Genomic DNA, 17,824 nt, shown 5'->3' with positions numbered 1-17,824 from the left:
TATATCTGATGGATATTTATGCCATTTTTGGGTCTTATGTAAATGATTGATGTGTCCACCATGTCATAGCCATCTTCTTTTTGCTTTTTTTTTAAGCAAACTGTCCATTGCAAAGAAGCGCAGCCTTGCAATGATCTGTTTTACTCTGAAGAAGGTCAGAATTGACAAAATGTGCATCATATTGTATCCTGTAAGATAAAATGAGCAATTGAGACCATAAAGTCATGCAGAAAATATTTAGTGAGCTTCCTCCGAAGGGTGGCTGGCCTCTCCCTTAGAGATAGGGTGAGAAGTTCGGCCATCCGGGAGGGGCTCAGAGTAGAGCCGCTGCTCCTCCACATCGAAAGGAGCCAGCTGAGGTGGTTCGGGCATCTGACAAGGATGCCCCCTGGGTGCCTCCTGGGTGAGGTGTTCCAGGCATGTCCCACCGGGAGGAGGCCCCGGGGCAGACCCAGGACACGCTGGAGAGATTATATCTCTCGGCTGGCCTGGGAACGCCTTGGTGTTCCCCCGGATAAGCTGGAGGAGGTGGCTGGGGAGAGGGAGGTCTGGGCCTCTTTGCTTAGGCTGCTGCCCCCGCGACCCAGCCTCGGATAAAGCGGATGAAGATGGATGGATGGATGGATGGATGGTTATAAATCAATTGAGAAATTGGGCAGTTTTCTCGTATCCTTCTATACAACCAGACTTCTTTTTTAAACCACAGTTGTTAAAGGTATTTCTGCATTTTATTTATACAGTCTAGATAGACCAGATAATAAGAGAACTCTGTTACACCGTATGTAGCAACACTGGGGTCTGAGGGGAGTCTTGGCAGAGCTAGATTAAACTGATCTGTTTCATCTTAGGGCCCACGGATCCTAGGTTCAGTGGAGGGGGAATAGGAGCAACAATGGCAGGAAGGGAGGAAGAGAAAGGGAGTGCTGCTAATCTAATAGCTCTGCCGTTTTGTTTCGTTACTGTTGTGAGGGGAAAATGTCATGATCCTGGGTCTTTTGACCCAGCGTTTTAAGTTTGAGTTTATTTTGTTCATTAGGTTATCTAAGTTCGTTTGTTATTAGATTCCCCTTGTGTATCCAACCCCGTTAAGTCTCCCTTGTCCTTCATGTGCTTCATGTCTGTGTTTCTTATGTTGTCATGTTTGCGTTTCATTATGTTTCAGATTTTATTTTGAAAGAGGTCCTGTGTTTCTGCATTTTGTTTTACTCTTCCCCTGTGGCGTTGTTATGTTCATGTTGTGTCTACTGTGCCTTTCTGTTCCATGTTTCTGGTCCCTATGTTCTGTCTCCCCAGTCTGTTAAGTTTACATGTCTTGAGTTCCATCAGTGTGTTTCCTGTTTTACTTTCACAGTCTGTCCTATGTTAATGTTTCTAGTTTTGCTTCCCTTGTCTCGTCCTCCTAATTACTCTCAGCTGTGCTCTCCTCCTGTGGCTCATTCCCCCTCGTTATCCCTCAGTGTATTTAAGCCCCATGTGTCTCTTTGTCAGGGTGGCGTCCTCCCTCATAGCTGTGTGAGTTTTCCCCTGTGGCTCCTTGTGCTTTAGTTTCCCCAGTTTAGTTTTGTGTTGTTTTTCGTGTCCCACTCCACGCCAGCAATAAAGCTGTGTTTTTTGAGTTTACTTTTTGTCTCTGCGAGTTTGCGTTTGGGTCCTACTCTTGCCTGCACACAGCTGTATTGTGACAGAAAATTTGGTTGTCATATAATGTGTGTGTGTGTGTGTGTGTGTGTGTGTGTGTGTGTGTGTGTGTGTGTGTGTGTGTTATGTGTATATATCTGCAGATAAAGCAGTTCTGCATTCCCCAAAGTGCAGCAGATGTCCCAGATAGAGTGATCAAAGAGTGTGATTATAATGTATTACTGTAATATTGCCACTTAGATAAGCATGTTAGGTGTCTGTGGCTGTTGTGTGTGTGTGTGTGTGTGTGTGTGTGTGTGTGTGATAATTCCACTGCTATCATTGTACAACACATTACTGTTTGTTGAAGTGTATTTTATACACAAACCTGCACATTTCTGCATCACACATGCACAAACACAAAAATGCTCTCTTTCTGTTATTTGTGTGTTCTGGCTCGACACAGTCTGAATATCTTTAAAAGTTTTCCTCTACCTATGTCACCATGCTTTTTCAAGATTACTGAATTGTACCTGTACATTTTCACCATGCAGTAATGACAATGCCAATGTATTTTATTTCATGATTATGTTTTTAAGCTCTTTAGATATCATGCTTTATAAATCTCTAAGACAAATCACCCCTCAAATATCCAGATCTAAATGCTGCAGATACCATTCTGTGCATTTTAGCAGTAAATCAAAGACGATGTACATTAATTAGACTGCTTATGTTGCCCCCTGCAAGCCACTTTGGACCCCAGCTTCTAATCCATCATCAGTGTCTTGTTTGTTGTCATTAATTGCCTAGTGTGTGCTGTTTTGGTGGTCTTGATATTGCTCTTAGAGCCAAGCCACCAAAATTGCTACACATGAAATCCTTTTAACAAGTGGTTGTGACCAAAACTCAAAATCTTAAATATCTTATCTAATCAGCCAATCATGTGCTGCCATGTGCATTTCGATATGGTAAAAGCAACCTGCTGAAATTCAAACTGAGCATCAGAATGACAAAGAAAGGTGATTTAGGGAACTTTGAAAGTGGCATGGTTATTGGTGCCAGATGGGCTGTTCTGAGCACTTCAGAAACTGCTGATCTACTGGGATTCTCCTGCACATCCATCTCATGAGTTTACAGAGAATGGTTTGAAGAAGAGAAAATGTCCAGTAAGCAGCAGTCCTCTGGGTAGAAAGGCCTTGTTGATGCCAGAGGCCAGAGGAAAATAGAAATACTGCTTTAAGCTGATGGGACGGCAACAGTAACTCAAATAACCACGTGTTACAAGCAAAGTATGGAGAAGACCATATCTGCTTCACATGAGCTCACCAAAATTGGACAAGAGAAGATTGAGAAATATTGCCTGGGCTGATGAGTCTTGATTTCTGTTACGGCGTTCAGATTGTGTGGCGTAAACAGCATCTATTCTGTCTTGTATCAACAGTTCAGGATGATGGTGTAATGATACAGGCACCTTAATAGCAGTCGAGTATAGTTTAAACACCACAGCCTACCTGAGGATCGTTGCAGACCAGTGAATGTATGCATCCCAGTGTTTAAACGGTTCATATTTGGAATTGTAAAGAAGGCAAAGTTGAAATTGTAGCAGTATCAGTTTGAGTCACACTTGGACGACCTGTGCTGCAATGATGTTAATCTATATTTATTGGGGGGATTTTTCCCCATAAACCAGCTTTTATCTTCAAGAGGAACAACTAAAACCTCGCCCAATGTTTTCTTGTGTTTTCAGAAAACCTAATACACAGTATACTATGTTATGCTACATCCAGTAAGCTCCCCGTTTTGTTTTAGCTGCCTGAAAACTAAGTTTGGGGAAAAAAATCACAGGGAGAAGATGAAAACACCATGTTCTACTTTCTGTCTCATTAGGGTGAGAGGGGAACGAGGAAGAAAGAGACCCGAGTGCGGAGGGGATGGAGGGCGATGGGTAGAAGTAGTCAGGGGCTGCTGGGACTGTTTGCATTCAGCTCTTGTGGTGTGATAAAGAGGTGTGTTATGGACATGTAACCTTGTTTCCATTGATTACACTCCTCACCTGCACGGTGTTGATTGGAGCAGACCTCTCAACACGGAGCTCATGCATCAATGTTAAGCCCATTATCGTCTCGTGGGCTTCTACGAGCCACACCTCTCTTTCCTGTGCTCTGATGCTGCGAATACTGTCTGTTTATACGTGCATAATACAACACAAGACACACCTTGGCCACCAAAAGTATGTTGAAAGTAGATTGTTTACTGCACAGTAAATATACATACTTACAAATGGGAATCATACAATCCATGTACACTGATGCATAATCGCTGCTTTAGCTGTAATTATCTAAATGTTTGTTACAGTCTGGCAAAACTTTGTTTTTACTGTCGTTTCTCATCACTTACCTGCTCTGCTTTAAGCACTCAACACACCAATGCACTCCAGCAAACACAGTCGAATCCCTCTCACGTGTACGTTTTCGATGAGTTAATTTTTGTAACTGTTTAAAACTGACAGTCCATCGTTGAGTGATTAAGCAGGAGGCAAGACGCTCCCGGCAAAACACCCTAAATGGGTGGCCTTCAAGCGTAGCCGTTTTAAAAACACGGGGTTCGTACGGTTTCTGGAAATTCCCTTAATTTTTTTCTCGTAGTGTCGTCGAGGAAAAGATGGATGGATTTTAGATAAAATGTTCAAAGCTTAAAAAGGTAAATGCTTTCATAATAAACAACCATCTGAACAGTACAGGTTGGATGATGTAGCCTCAAAATGATGTCATGGTGATGTAGGAAAAAAATGAAATCACCAACAATGTTTTATTGGTGATTACAGTTTGAAGGCAGCAGCATTTATACGTGTAAGTAAATGAAGGACGTTTTCCATCCTTGTCATTGATGACAGACTGCCTAATTCAAAGTGTGAAGTCATTGCCACGAGGTGCGAGCAGCAGTAGTGCAACAGCGACACAGCAAGTCATATACAAGCACAGTAATATTGTTTTCAATGGGAATTTTAAGCCTTTAAAGCCTAAATTATAAAATAATAATAAAATATAAATTTGCATATATGATTTTTAATTAGTATCATATTTGGTAAATCTGGCACTTCATTGCTTAAAAGTGTATTGTGGAACTTATGCTTTTCAGTGGGGAAAAGATCAGTCTGATGATGGAAAAGTCTCAAAGTAAATAACGTAACCGCTTAACATTTCAGTAACTTAGTCTTGCAACTTCTCAGCAGGTGCACAACATTGTCACATAATAAAATAAACATTTTTCAATTTAAGTCAAGCTTTCTAACCTGTTTTTCTGCAGTCGCACATCATCCTGCCGCTCGTGTCTCTTCATCTGTCCTCGTGTCCTGGTTGTACTCAATGGTGGGTTTTCAAGTGGTGAAACAAGTTTGTTTTTTCCACCACTGGAAAATATGCAATAAAACTGTTCCCTGCTAAAGTATTGTAGTTTGTTGGAGGTTGTTTTTTGTGTACTAAATTCTCATTAGAGAATCACTTGCAGCTCCTTCTCTCTGAGACGTCTGCTTGTCTCCTTATGCGAGCTAGGGAACGTGGGAACCTAAGCACATGGTGCCACAATATCAGGTAAAAATTTACACCAGATTTATCGTGTACGAAATGCTATACCACGGCCGTGCTGAAGTTTTTTTTTTCTTTTGTATTAACTGTGAGAACAGGTTAAAATACTTCATGCTAATGAATGCCAAAAATCTGAACAACTCAGAAATATAGCGATTATTTAAACAGCATAAGAAGTGCATTTTTTCATGTATTATTTTCATCTGCAGACTGAAACACATTTCATATTGTTGAAAACATTCATGGCCGCTCGCTGTGCTTCTCTCCTCTGTAGTGCAGTGACAGTGTTCATTGTAAAACAGATAATAAAGAACGAGTCACCGACTGTCCTTTTTCTATTTAAAGATTTCAGTCACATATAGATAAACTGCATTATTATACATAAGCAGGGCTTGTTTTTGTTGCCTTGAATGATAAAAATCATGTAATACTACTTAATATTTTTGGTGAATCAAATGATGCGTGATGATTTGAGCTAATGAGTTCCCAGCCGCTGAAGAAAGACATGCACTAATGAGTGACATTTTGCAGTTTGGAGAATGAGTGCTGAGAGTCTGGTTTGTTGAAATGAGGTCCGTGGTTTGGGGGCTTTGGTCGGAGTCCAAACAGCGAAGCTTTCTCAGGTGTTTTAATGATGGCGGTTCTCAGAGCAAGGGGCTGGATTTATCATCCAGGCCAGAGATTTAAAGCATATCTTTCTTTTAATTTGGTCTCATGCACATAAACACACTTGCACACTGATAGTTTTTGACTCATCAGTACTCAAAGGATTGATTTGCAGAGATGTAACATACTGTATGATGTGGGTTTATCACTAAGCTGCATAATTACTTTCCATGTGTTTACACATCTGACTTCAAAGTCTTTGTTTGTTTGTTTTTTAGGAGTATGGGTTTTCCAAAGCCTGTGCATCTTATTAAATGAAGCATTATGCGAAACATATCCCTTGAAATCATTATTTCTGCACACATCACTTTGATACACGTATAGTGTTGCTTTGAAGCTAAAAGCGTTTGCTCCGTGTCCCTCATTCCCTCTCTTGTTTTCTTTCCCCCCATCATGTCTTTTTTCTTTCACTTCTTTCATGCCCTGTCTAGTCTGTTACCCAACTCATCCCACTAATGCTTTTCTCTTCACTTTCTCTGTCTCTTTTCTTTTCCTCAGTGGGGCGTTTGTTGATCGAGTTCAGCTCCCAGATGACGATGGAACGAGTGCAGAAAGAAAATCCCAATGTGACCGAGGGAGGCCGATACACGCCTCCAGACTGTCAGCCCAGATGGAAGGTCTGTAGATGCATCGCTATTTGTATTTCACAACATTTGAATAAACTATATTTCACATTGTACGGTAAATATATTCTAGCAGAAGTCAGCTTCTGCCAGTATAAAAATAAAAGATGAGATTTAGTGCCTGATAAAGTGCCTGAGACTTGGACGAAGTCACAATGATGAGGTACTAAACAAAAATGTTGAAATAGACAAAATTATGAAAAGCTAACACAATACAACATACCCAATTTAAAATGGTACAGACTGTTATTTCATTTTTTTATGAGGTGTTGACTCAGAGTTCGTAGTTTGCTTTGAAGACGGAGAATTGTCTGGAAACTCGCTGAGCGATACTGAAATTTGAATAAGTAACTAACTTGTTCTAAATGGTGCAACTTTTATTTTGAAGGGGAACGTTTGTTTGGGCTTGAGTTGAAACTACAGGCAACCACAGCAAGTAACCAGTGGTTACTAGGGGATCACCATCTGCATGACTTAGTCCATAGTCAGGCTTTCTTTGCATTACCTTGTTAAATAAACCTTTTAACCACAGTCTGAGATAACTGTTTTCATATCGGTGGTTATCAACTTTCTCTCTTAACTCAGGTTTTCTGCTTCAGGCTCTCTGTGAGCGCACATAAAATGCGTGATGCTTTCAAAAAGAATGGGTGAAACATTTTATTTCATAGCATTTATAGATCTTCTGACAGCTAAAGGTAACACTGGTCAAATGTGATAGTTGAATATTAGCGATTTGAACCTTTAAACATTATAGGCTACAGACAGAATTCAGATCTGACATGGACCTTAAGTTCAACGTTCGCTAACGTCTCGGTTTCGTATCAGCCACTGAGCTGCTTGTATAGGAGCACTGGCACACCAGGTGGAGCAGTGCCACCAGGGATCGTGGCATTGCTGATGACCACGATACCCATCTTCACTTCAACACCTGCAAGAAGACTAAAAACACAAACACGCATGCAGAGATGCGGCAGAGAAGATCCTCAGACAGTCAAAATTTGAAGTTAATATATATATCACAAAAATTGTTACTCACCTTTTCTTTACTGATGTTCTCATTTAACTTTGATTGATCAGCTCTCTTTTACTGGAGTTCATTTTCACTTTTACTGGATTTAAATTAATGGAGACAAATGAAACATTGCTATATTGGTGTGGAGGGCAGCTTTTTTGAGAACTCCCTAATTTCAGCATTTTCAGTGTTTGACTTTCTCCTCTACATGACACCTCTTTGAGTATCTGGGCAATTTCGGTGCTCAACTATACAGAAACCAAGGTTAGTTTTCTGCCAATCTTCATCTGAACACAAAATTACCATGAACTCACAGAGGAGATTACGGTTCAACCTTGGACACCTGAAAATGACTCGCTTCAAGTTCAGAGACACGGCCCCTTAATTTGTCTCAAGTATGCGATGCCAGTGAGCTCTGCTCACTTGGCGTGCTTTGTTCATTATGGATAAAACCCCGCTTTATGTTCACTGTGACATTAACAGGAGCTGTGGAAATAACAGTTCACTCGTGTTAGAGATTTAGTTGGTGTGTGTTTGTGGTCATTCGGTTTGATTCAGTGTGTTTATAGTGCCACATTACAAGAACAGTAACCTCAAGGTGCTCAAGGAAAACTTCATTTTAAACAGGAAGAAACCGCCAACAGAACCAGGTTTAGGTCGTGGCAGTCAAGTGGTAATGTCTGGGATATGATCTATAATAAATCTACACATTCAGGACAATCAGGTAATGTGCTGAAACTGTCCCTGTTGTGTAGGTGGCCATCATCATCCCGTTTCGTCACAGAGAGAATCACCTAAAGTACTGGCTCCATTACCTCCACCCTATTCTCAGACGCCAGAAGATTGATTACGGCATCTACATCATCAACCAGGTAGGATGTCAGAGAGCCTGAACGGCAGTAAGAACTGCAATACGGCGTTTCTTTTTAAGTGACCTGGTGGCTTCTTGGTGTAGTGGTTAACAAATTTGCCTTTCACGTGAAGGATTTCTGGTTTGAGACTGTGAGGAAATACAAACCCATCCACAGGAGGTCACAAGCCAGGATAAATGGGAGGGTGGGCATTTGGCCAAATCAAACATGCAGGTCTGTGACCTCCTGGGAACTGCGGTGACCTCCAGGGAAGCAGCTGAACAGACCACCTGTTTATTTTTAACTGACCAGCAGTTGCATATTTAAGAGTCTGCAGGCTTTGGTAACACCTTCATGTAAGTTTGAGAGAGACACAGAAGAAACAAGGGAAGAACATTGACGCTGATGATCTGAAACTGAAAAACAATGATTTGGTTTCCATGTGAGTAATTTATCAGACTATTAATGAACATAAATAAAAGTAGGCTTATTTTTTGTGTGTTTACGTTTCGGCTTAGGTCGACAGAAAAACAGGCTATGGACCGACTTTGCTTTTGCCAATAAGTTGATGGCTTCTTTGTGTTTCTCACTCTACTCTTTCATGAAAATGAAAATTATGAAGTGCAGCTCTTCATTTTATGTATTTCTAAATTTATTTTAAAGGAGGAATTAATTATTTGTTATTTATAGCTGTGCGATGTCTACAAATCACTTGTTGCAGCAGTTTTGCTTGATAAATTATATTAATGCTTAATTGGTCATTATTATTGATCCGTGGACTGATTATTCACAATACTGCACCATGAGCAAAAGTCACAATCTTGAATTTGTGGTCATATTCCTGGTTAAGTTCTGTTGTGAGCGAAACAAACAATGTTTTTAACTCTTTCCCCTCGATTGGGGGTAACTCTTCTGAACTGAGTGGTTTCTTTCTTATTTCATTACTTGTGATTAGGTGTCAAAGTAAACATATTATAAATATTTTAGTGGGGTTAGGTTAGTTGATATTTCAGAATTTCCCATAGGTATGAATGGTTGTGTCTCTGTGTGTTAGCCCTGCGATGGGCTGCAACCTGTCCATGGTACCCCACCTCTCACCCTGTGGTAGCTGCGATAGGCTCCAGCCAATGGTTAAGCAGAAGAGCCTGACCTGTAAAACTCCAAATACACTATGACAAGAGCAACGAAGTACATCTGTCTTGTATTAAGCTGTAAAAAATCATTGGAACACAATATTAAGTTTTTTAATCTATTAATACAGTCGAATTCATTGCTGCATGCAACAGAGAACAAGTCATCTTCCAGTCCCTAACGGCTGCCTTCCCCCCTCTCCCATCCCAAACTTCTTCATTGACTGTCTTTAACCCAAATAACAGCCCATCTCCAGAGCAGCATATTTACTATCACTCGGTTCAGAAGATGGATTTTTAAGTAATATTGCGAGAGTGTGTGTGTGACTCTGTGGCGAGAATAACTCTTCTTCCACATTATGGATAATGAGCTCTCTTTTCTGCCCTTTTGCTCCCTGTGGGCCTTGTGCAACGCCTTAATCACTTCCCCTGTGGAACAGGCCTTTGGTTTCGCCTGCCCTGCTGCGCTCTGCTCTTGATGTGGTTATGTTCCAGTGTCTTACTCCTTTGCTCTCGTCCTCTCTCTCTCGCTTACAGTTATGCACACAAACACACACACACGTAAACACATCTGAACGGTTTTTAATCTTCCTTATATCAAAAGTAAAGCTGTTAGTGAGGGTAAGAGCTGTTAGAGTGGGTGCAACATCTGAAGCATTTTTAACCTAACCTTCTCCTTTCCTTCCAGCCCATCTCTCATTGGCATTTCCATCACAAGACTGTAAATACTTTGACTTCACCTTCAGTTTTATCTCCGGGCGGTTTGCAGGCACAGAGGTCTTATGTCATGCAGTTTCTGTTTATCTTTTGACTTGTGATGTTACACGAATCTCCCTTTTTATGTTTTGTTTAACTGAAAAGTTGGACTTTTTGAAAAAGCGAACATGTCATGAATAATAATAATGATGACAACAATGAAAGTTTAAGTGTTGCTAGTGAATCTAGGTTCCCAATTTTTGTCTGAAACATAATCATACTGCTTTTTTTCTCCTCTATCTCAAAACCTCTTCTGATGCTGCCATACAGTGACCTACAGTGCTGAAGAATTAAGCCAATGCATGAGGGCCAAAGTCTGCAGTTAATCAGAAGCAAGTTCAGCTCCTACAGCATAAAGCTTTATAGCAAAAACAAACATATTTACTGCCTAGTAACACTGCATTTGGTAACACTTCCATATATTTAGAATGAAACTTATGAGTTTAAACTAATGCAAGTTTAAACGTGTGAATTATCACTATCCCCTCCCATTGCTGGGCTTCACTTAGACTAATTAAATCAGTGGACTTGTCAGGCTGTCCAGTGATGTGGTTTATTTGGGACTAATTTATAAGTATGCTTGTCAATTCAATTCAGTTTTATTTATATAGCATCAAATCAGAACAACAGTCGCCTCAAGATGAGGTGAAGTAAATACCATAGAGTAATACAGAGAAAACCCAAACAATCAGGTGACCGCCATTAGCAAACACTTGATGACAGTGGGGAAGAAACTCAATTTTAACAGGAAGAAGCCTCTGGCAGAACCAGGCTCAGGCTTTTATCTATTAACCAATAACTTAGTACTTCATCCACTGGTTACTTAAAGCTGATCAGCTGATTCATTTTTTTTAAAAACTCGACCTCTGATTAACATAAGAGCTCCCAATCTTCATTCTTGAGGCTTCCACAATGTTTGCCTGAATAACTCAATTGGTAACGTTGTTTCTTCCAGCTATTACGGGTTTCTGTTAAAGAGGTCAGTCAGGACACATGAGTGCTCTGATTGCCAGAACACCTCTAAGAGAGTCACAAGAAAAGATGCTAAAATGAGGCAGAGATGAGGAACAAGCAGGCAGATTGAGTGGAAGCGAATCAAAGCGACAGAGGTGGGACTCTGATGACAAGAAGCCCTGATGTATCTGACACGGTGGGCAATTAAACCTTTACACCCGGCGTCACTTTCCAAAAGGATAGCGGAGAGAACTTTGCTATCATGCTCGCTCAAGTGTTGAAAGAGTGAAAATCTGTAACCTTTTAACACGGAGTTAAAAGGTTGGAGTGGGGGTGTTGCACTGGTGTGTGTGTCAGGGATGGAGGTCATGCTGTGATAATTTCCACCCTCCGGGCTCATCTTGGCTAACAGATAATGGCTGTCATGTCCTTCGAGTCAACACAGGCTTTTTGTGTATGTGTCACTCACACGCACATTCAGCACTGTGCAAAACACCCCTCATTTCTTTGTATTTTGCTAGGAAAATGGGAAATAGATGCACTGAGTTATTGAAACATCTGCAAAAATACATGGGAAAAAAATAGAGTTTGTGCACTTTTAACAAAATCTGAACATCAATATTTGTTGTGACCACCTTTATTCTTCTACACAAGCTGTCTTTTTTTTAAGTCGCCTGACTTCTGATCTCAGGCTTCACTAAAGTTTCAGTAATGTGCTCTGGTGAGGCCAATCCATGACTTATATAGTTTCATTGTGCGTTATTGTAGAACATTGTCATGCACTGCCGTGCTGAAAAATGAAGCTTTTGATAATCGGATGCCTTTCAGATGGTGTTGCATGGTGGATGAATATCTGATAGCATTATTATGCATTTGCAATTACAGAATTTTGACATCGGATACATATCCCCAACACTGCTGGTAAAAGAGTTGTGCAATCACTCAATCAAAAAAAGATTGATACTCGCTGGCTTTCTTTGATCATCATATCCAGGCTTTTACTGTGGAGAACTTTTGTCAACTGAGGTTTTAAATGTGCTACACAAATACATTGATACTTGACTTGGTTCATCTCTCGGGTTAGGTGCCTTTTTATGCTTAAATAATTCATAATAATCAATAATCCACATCAGTGTTAAGTGGCTCAATAAACACTCCTCATAAAACGATCAATTACAAGGACAGGACTGAAAGTGAGTGAAAAGGCAGCCAATGTCCAAAGAAAAACTGCGAAAGACCGAAGAAAGCATGAATTATTGCAAAAGATCACTTTTTTTAAAAATTAAGCTGACTTCTTGGAAGCAAAATATACAGAAATGAGGGGTGACTGAAGAATTTTGCACAGTGCTGTATATGAATCTTCGTCCTTCAAACAGATATTAAATATCCTCTTTATTTTATTGAAGGTCAGCTAACAGCTACACACTGCAAATACAACCCTTTACAATCACCAAGTCTATTTCACATCAGTGGGAAACAGGAAGGCTGTGTTGTCTGGTGTGATTTTCACCCACAGAGTTGAAGCATCAAATTTGGCCCAAGCATCCTCACAAACATCATCAGCATATAAGCTCACCTGCCTGTTTTTTAAGCACACCGAGCAGTCTAGTGCAAGAGTCCTGCAACACATCTCACTTTCACAGATGTCATAATTTTGTGTTTTTGTTGAAACTGCAGCACCACAAACAACAGGACTGAGTGAACCAGCAGCTAATGAATGATAGATGTATTCTCAGATCACATTGTATTTTGTACAGTATTGTTCATTATTTCAATAAGAAACTTTTCAAGCTTTTGAATGGCTAAGAAAATCTGATATGGTCATCCATCATTGCACTTCATTTACACAAAGGAATTTTGGTCTTTTGGAATTAAATTAGTCCATTTATCGTCGCATATCTGCTTCAATAATAACCATTTATCTGTAACTTTGCAGTCCTCTCTGCTGACTGGAAACATTTTTTAATCCTCCAGATTCTATATGTTTAGAATATTTTACTACAAAACAACTCCTTTCAACCTCCTGCCACCTCATACTGGTGACCAGGTATGAGTGCTGTGCAAGAGCAATGATTTATCCATAAGAGCAAAAGTCAGAGGTCATTTAACTTTTCATAAACTTAAGAGTGGTTTCCCTGCTTGCTGTACTGTGTCACTGCCCTCAACTGAAAAATTTTAAGCAGCTATCATCTCGCTCTAAAAAGCGGTGGTGCAGCTGGTGAGGTACAGTGAGTAGGCGTTGCAGAGGGATCATGCGGAAAGTGATATAGCAACCTTGCTGTTCTGCCCTGCTGCTCTGTGTCCTCTCTGCCTGCCGAGGACCGGGGCCAATGTTTGTTTGTTGGCCATCAGCTCATCGCGTAAAACTGGAGGAAAGCCCAGAGAGAGGCAAAGAGCGGGACAGAACAAAAAGAAAAGAGGGTGAGAAAGAGGGTGAGCGACAGAAGTGATGAAGGAGGAAGAGCCATCTGCTGTTAGGACTTTTTATAAGAGCTTAAGGTCACTTGAAAACTGGACACATTTATGTATTTCTACGAGGAATGATCCTGCATTAAAATCACACCGAAGCAAAAATACAAATTATAAGCAAAATCATTATTAAAACCAAAAGCACTTATCCTGCAGAACAAATGACCTCTGTGACTGTGTGACGTTATTCAGCTGTTAATACTAATGCACCAAGCAATATTTTATTGTTGATGTCAAGCTAGTTTTAGTAAGAGTTATGTATCATCTAGTGGTTCTCAACTGTGGCGTCAGGCTTCTTCCTAAAGGTCATGAAATAAATATGTCAGATTTAAAATTTGTACTTAAGAGGAAAAGGAAATGTTCTGCTACACAAGACTTTTTTTCTGTTCTTATGTTACTAACATAAGAGTCATTTTATATAGATTTTGTTTTTTTAACAAAGCTTCAGGTAGCCAGCTGAGATGGGCCACGTGAAGCTCCAGAGCCTCAGGTTTGCAACCCCTGACCTTGACATTTGATTAGCAGCTCGAACTTTAGCAAGACATTAAATTTTCATAGCTCACCTTTTTATGAATGTAAAACTGTATGCCAAATGGACTACACCTTTCAAATAAATGTAAGACAAATAGAGTACTAATTTTCCTTAAAAATGAAGAGGTAGAGTAGAATAAAATAGAAATAAAGAAAGTTCAAATAGAGATATTCCCACTGTTTGTTGTTTGCATTCACGTCTTCACCTCAGATCCAGCAATGTCCGTCTCTGAGTGGACCCCAAAGGATCAGGAAGGATTAAACGGTGTGTATTCCTGTTTGTATTTGTTTGGACTTTAAAGTGAAGGTCACATTAAGGCAGACTAGATGGTTCATTGGTCTGGGAACAGGCAGTGAGTGTGGGTTTATAGTGGCTGGTGTTGTGCATTTCACTGGGTGACATTTGTTGTTTTTTTTATTTGTTTTTGTGCTTTCATTTCATTAAATTTCAAGAGAGCAAACGCCCGTGTCCATCTATTCTCGCTGGTAAATTTGCCCATAATCATCAGTCACTTTCCTTTTTGTCTTCACTTGTTTTGAGAGTTGTGAGTTTTCTCGACTTTGACTCTGCCAAGTCACACGTAGAAGAGGACACAGTATCCAGTCAGTGGTATGGTGAAAATTAAAGATGAGCATATATCAATTATAGCTGCAGCTAATTTTCATTATTAATAAGGTGACATTTTTTGGGCTGTAAAATGTAAGAGAATAATGAACAACATCCCTCACTTCCCTATTCATTCAAGAAGGACTGAACCAGTTTCATCCATCAAAGTGTAAAGACCTCTAATAATATCGGAGGTTGATATGGGAAAAAAATGTACTAATTGTAATATAAAAAGTGCAATATCTGCTTAATTGCATCAAGTGATACAGTGGACAACAGATAAAATGAAAAATGCTAGCTCGTTTTGGTGCCTGCAACATGCATCAAAGTTTCTCTGCTGTCTGAACCGTAAATGTAAAAAAAAAAAGAGAAGGAAAAGGGAAATATGTGCAGCTGACCATGGAATAGGATATTGATCTTATAAAAACAACTGTGTTCCTTTTCCTCCTCCACCTTGCCCTCCTGCAACTTTATGTTCCGGTGTTTGCTGGAGCGCTGTTGCTGTTTTGAACTGCACTAATGTTCTTGTTCGCTCTTGTACCCTTAGACCCCATTAAGTCCCAGGTGCAAAGTGCTTGATGTGATAGCACTTGCCTGCGCTTTGATGAATTATAGATTCATCAGATTTAGCTGCAAGGTTCTTCTCTTCTGTCCTGCAGTTTTCAGAGAGCCAGTTGTCAAACATAAAAGTAGCAAAATGTACCATGTCTACATGACTTTAATGTCTAGAGATCCACCTAAAGTGGATCGTAGTGAGATGCATTAAAAAAAATCAAATCCAGAAAAAAATCAAAGAGAAATAACCCAAGTTTTTTTCATGTTTGCTTTCAGACCATCACTGTCTATAAAATGAATCGATCACTGGCTCGGTTTTTAAGACTTTCCCATCATCAAAGTAATTCAGTGATAGTTACAAGCGATGTTCCCTCTAAGCTGCGCGCATGCGCAATCGCGCACTGCAGGCACGGTCTCTGCGCACAGAAAATCTGTGTTGCGCATAAAATAAGTGGAGAGAAGCCACGTTAATGACAACGTGGACAACCACTGGAGATGTGAGCAGGACAGACGGAACAATTGACGGGAAAAGTGTGGACTTTATACCAGTTTTTTTTTTTAATTGTGTTGATAGGCCACGTAAAAAGTTATGATAAAAATATCTGCAATGTTTGCTTTTCTTCCTGAATACTATCGTTGTTTATATTTACTGCTGGAAGAAACGGTAAAAAACGGCGTTTTATAAGGAAAACGCTCGAAAGCACTCTGCACCTGTGAGCAAAAACAAAACCAACAAAACACCACCCACCCCTCCCAGCCTTTCCTGTTGGTGGAAAAATGTACCATGTCGACCAATCAAAAAAAGGATATGGCGAGATGGCATTTAGTTGTTTAGGAAGGGGGGGAGTTTTAGGAGTGACGGCGGTGTTTAGAGATGTGAGAGATTTGCGACGTTTAGCGTGTTTGGAGTGTAAAGTTAGTGTGTTGTCTTGTGTAGTTAGTGTGTAGTGTAATCAATAGTTGTTGTGTGTGTCAGAACAATGAGGCGACTGCTGAATGTTACAGGTGTTACAGGAGTGATACATCTCCTGTTGTCAGGCCTGCAGGTATCAGGCTGTTGTTCTCCTTTATCTAATAGTGGACAGAAATTATTTTTTGGAGTGGCACAAATAATTTGTGTGGCATCAGATTTGATGCAGAACAGCTGATTGTTCTGTAAACAGTTTGAAATGTTTATTTAAAAAACTGCATTGGCTGCATTTTTAGGTAAACAGCTGCAAAAAACTTTGTTTGCAAAACTGAGTTACTTTTTTGAAGAAGTAACTATATAATTAATTGCCCAACATTGGTCATTATTTACTGTATTTTGCAGACAGAGAGTTACAGGACTCTCTCCCAGACCACAGACTCATAATACAAGTCTGAGCTGGAAAAAAAAAAAAAAAAAGAAGAAAGTTGTGTTTTCAAAATTGGAGTTCAAGTTATTTTTACTTCCAATAGTGTAACATACTACACAGATCATGAACAAGATTTTATTTAAATTTTCCTTGTAAGTGGGCTAAAGCACTTCATTAAAAGTAGTCTAACATAAATATAAGTGCTGTAATTTGATTATTTTAATAAACCATGAAACTTGGATGGATTCGATGCTGCCGTGACCACAGTGCACACGTCTGCTGTTGCTCACAGTGGTCCAAGGCAGTTTGTGCGTTTGCTCAGACACATGAAAAGTTAGAGGGAACATTGGTTACAAGCACATCGAGTATCAATGAGTATGAAGAAACTTGATAGATATCTTTTATATCTTTCAATTCTAATGTCACAGCCTGCACAATTAAAGACTTTTAACGTGACATTTTCCAAAGTAATCATAGTTCTCATAGTTACTAGGTAGTTATTTATAATTTCCAGGTAATGAGTCAGGATTTATTTTCTTTTGCGAATGCAGTGTTCTTCTTTAGAAATAAGATAGAAATAGTCAAAGTGTGTGTGTGTTTTTCAGGTTTATTCAAATTATGCCACCATTGCAGGTTTTGATGTTTTGTAGAACAAAAATGTTTTTTTTGTTCTTTGTTTTGTTTCGTTGGGTTTTTTTTAGCCTTTCTATGGAAAACTTAAACCATCCGAGCTTCTACAAAAGAAAATTTCTCAGTCTTAGTTTCCCCAATTTCTTCATAATTTGCCAAACTGTGTGGTCAAAAAAGGAACAACTGCTACTTTTTTGCAGGTGTTCCTTTCTCCAATTGTAATTGTTTTTACATTCAAATCATGTGACGTTCATCGAAACAAATTTTTCTGAAGGTCTATGTTGCACCTGCCTGTGTGTTTACTTAATGCGCACAGGCATAATGTGAAGCCTGGCGTAACCATGAATTTAAATTTTAGCGTTTTAGTGATGCATAATTAAATGTGTGCCCCCCCCACCCACCCCCAAAATCAGTTTCCGCTTGAATCAAGGAAGCATTGACACCAAGCTGTGGAGACAAAACTAAAGCATCAAGCTAAAGAATAATGTCATTTTTACTGTGC

General features: G+C 39.7%; 1 protein-coding gene across 1 annotated transcript in view; it reads left to right on the top strand.

The window, feature by feature from the left end:
• Positions 1 to 17,824, top strand: part of b4galt2 (UDP-Gal:betaGlcNAc beta 1,4- galactosyltransferase, polypeptide 2) — a 185,965-nt gene that overhangs the window by 72,779 nt on the left and 95,362 nt on the right. Inside the window, exons 2-3 of the mRNA XM_085377124.1 lie at positions 6,366 to 6,484; positions 8,258 to 8,374. Of these exons, the coding sequence (XP_085233250.1) occupies positions 6,366 to 6,484; positions 8,258 to 8,374 (236 nt within the window). The remainder of the gene's footprint in view (positions 1 to 6,365; positions 6,485 to 8,257; positions 8,375 to 17,824) is intronic.

The sequence above is a fragment of the Diplotaxodon limnothrissa genome, linkage group LG18 (assembly GCF_057381915.1).
Source record: "Diplotaxodon limnothrissa isolate DT_005_m linkage group LG18, D_limnothrissa_male_GT1.1, whole genome shotgun sequence".
Classification (NCBI taxonomy): domain Eukaryota; kingdom Metazoa; phylum Chordata; class Actinopteri; order Cichliformes; family Cichlidae; genus Diplotaxodon; species Diplotaxodon limnothrissa.
The sequence above is the reverse complement of the archived record's forward strand: the minus strand, read 5'-3'. Positions and strand labels throughout refer to the sequence as shown.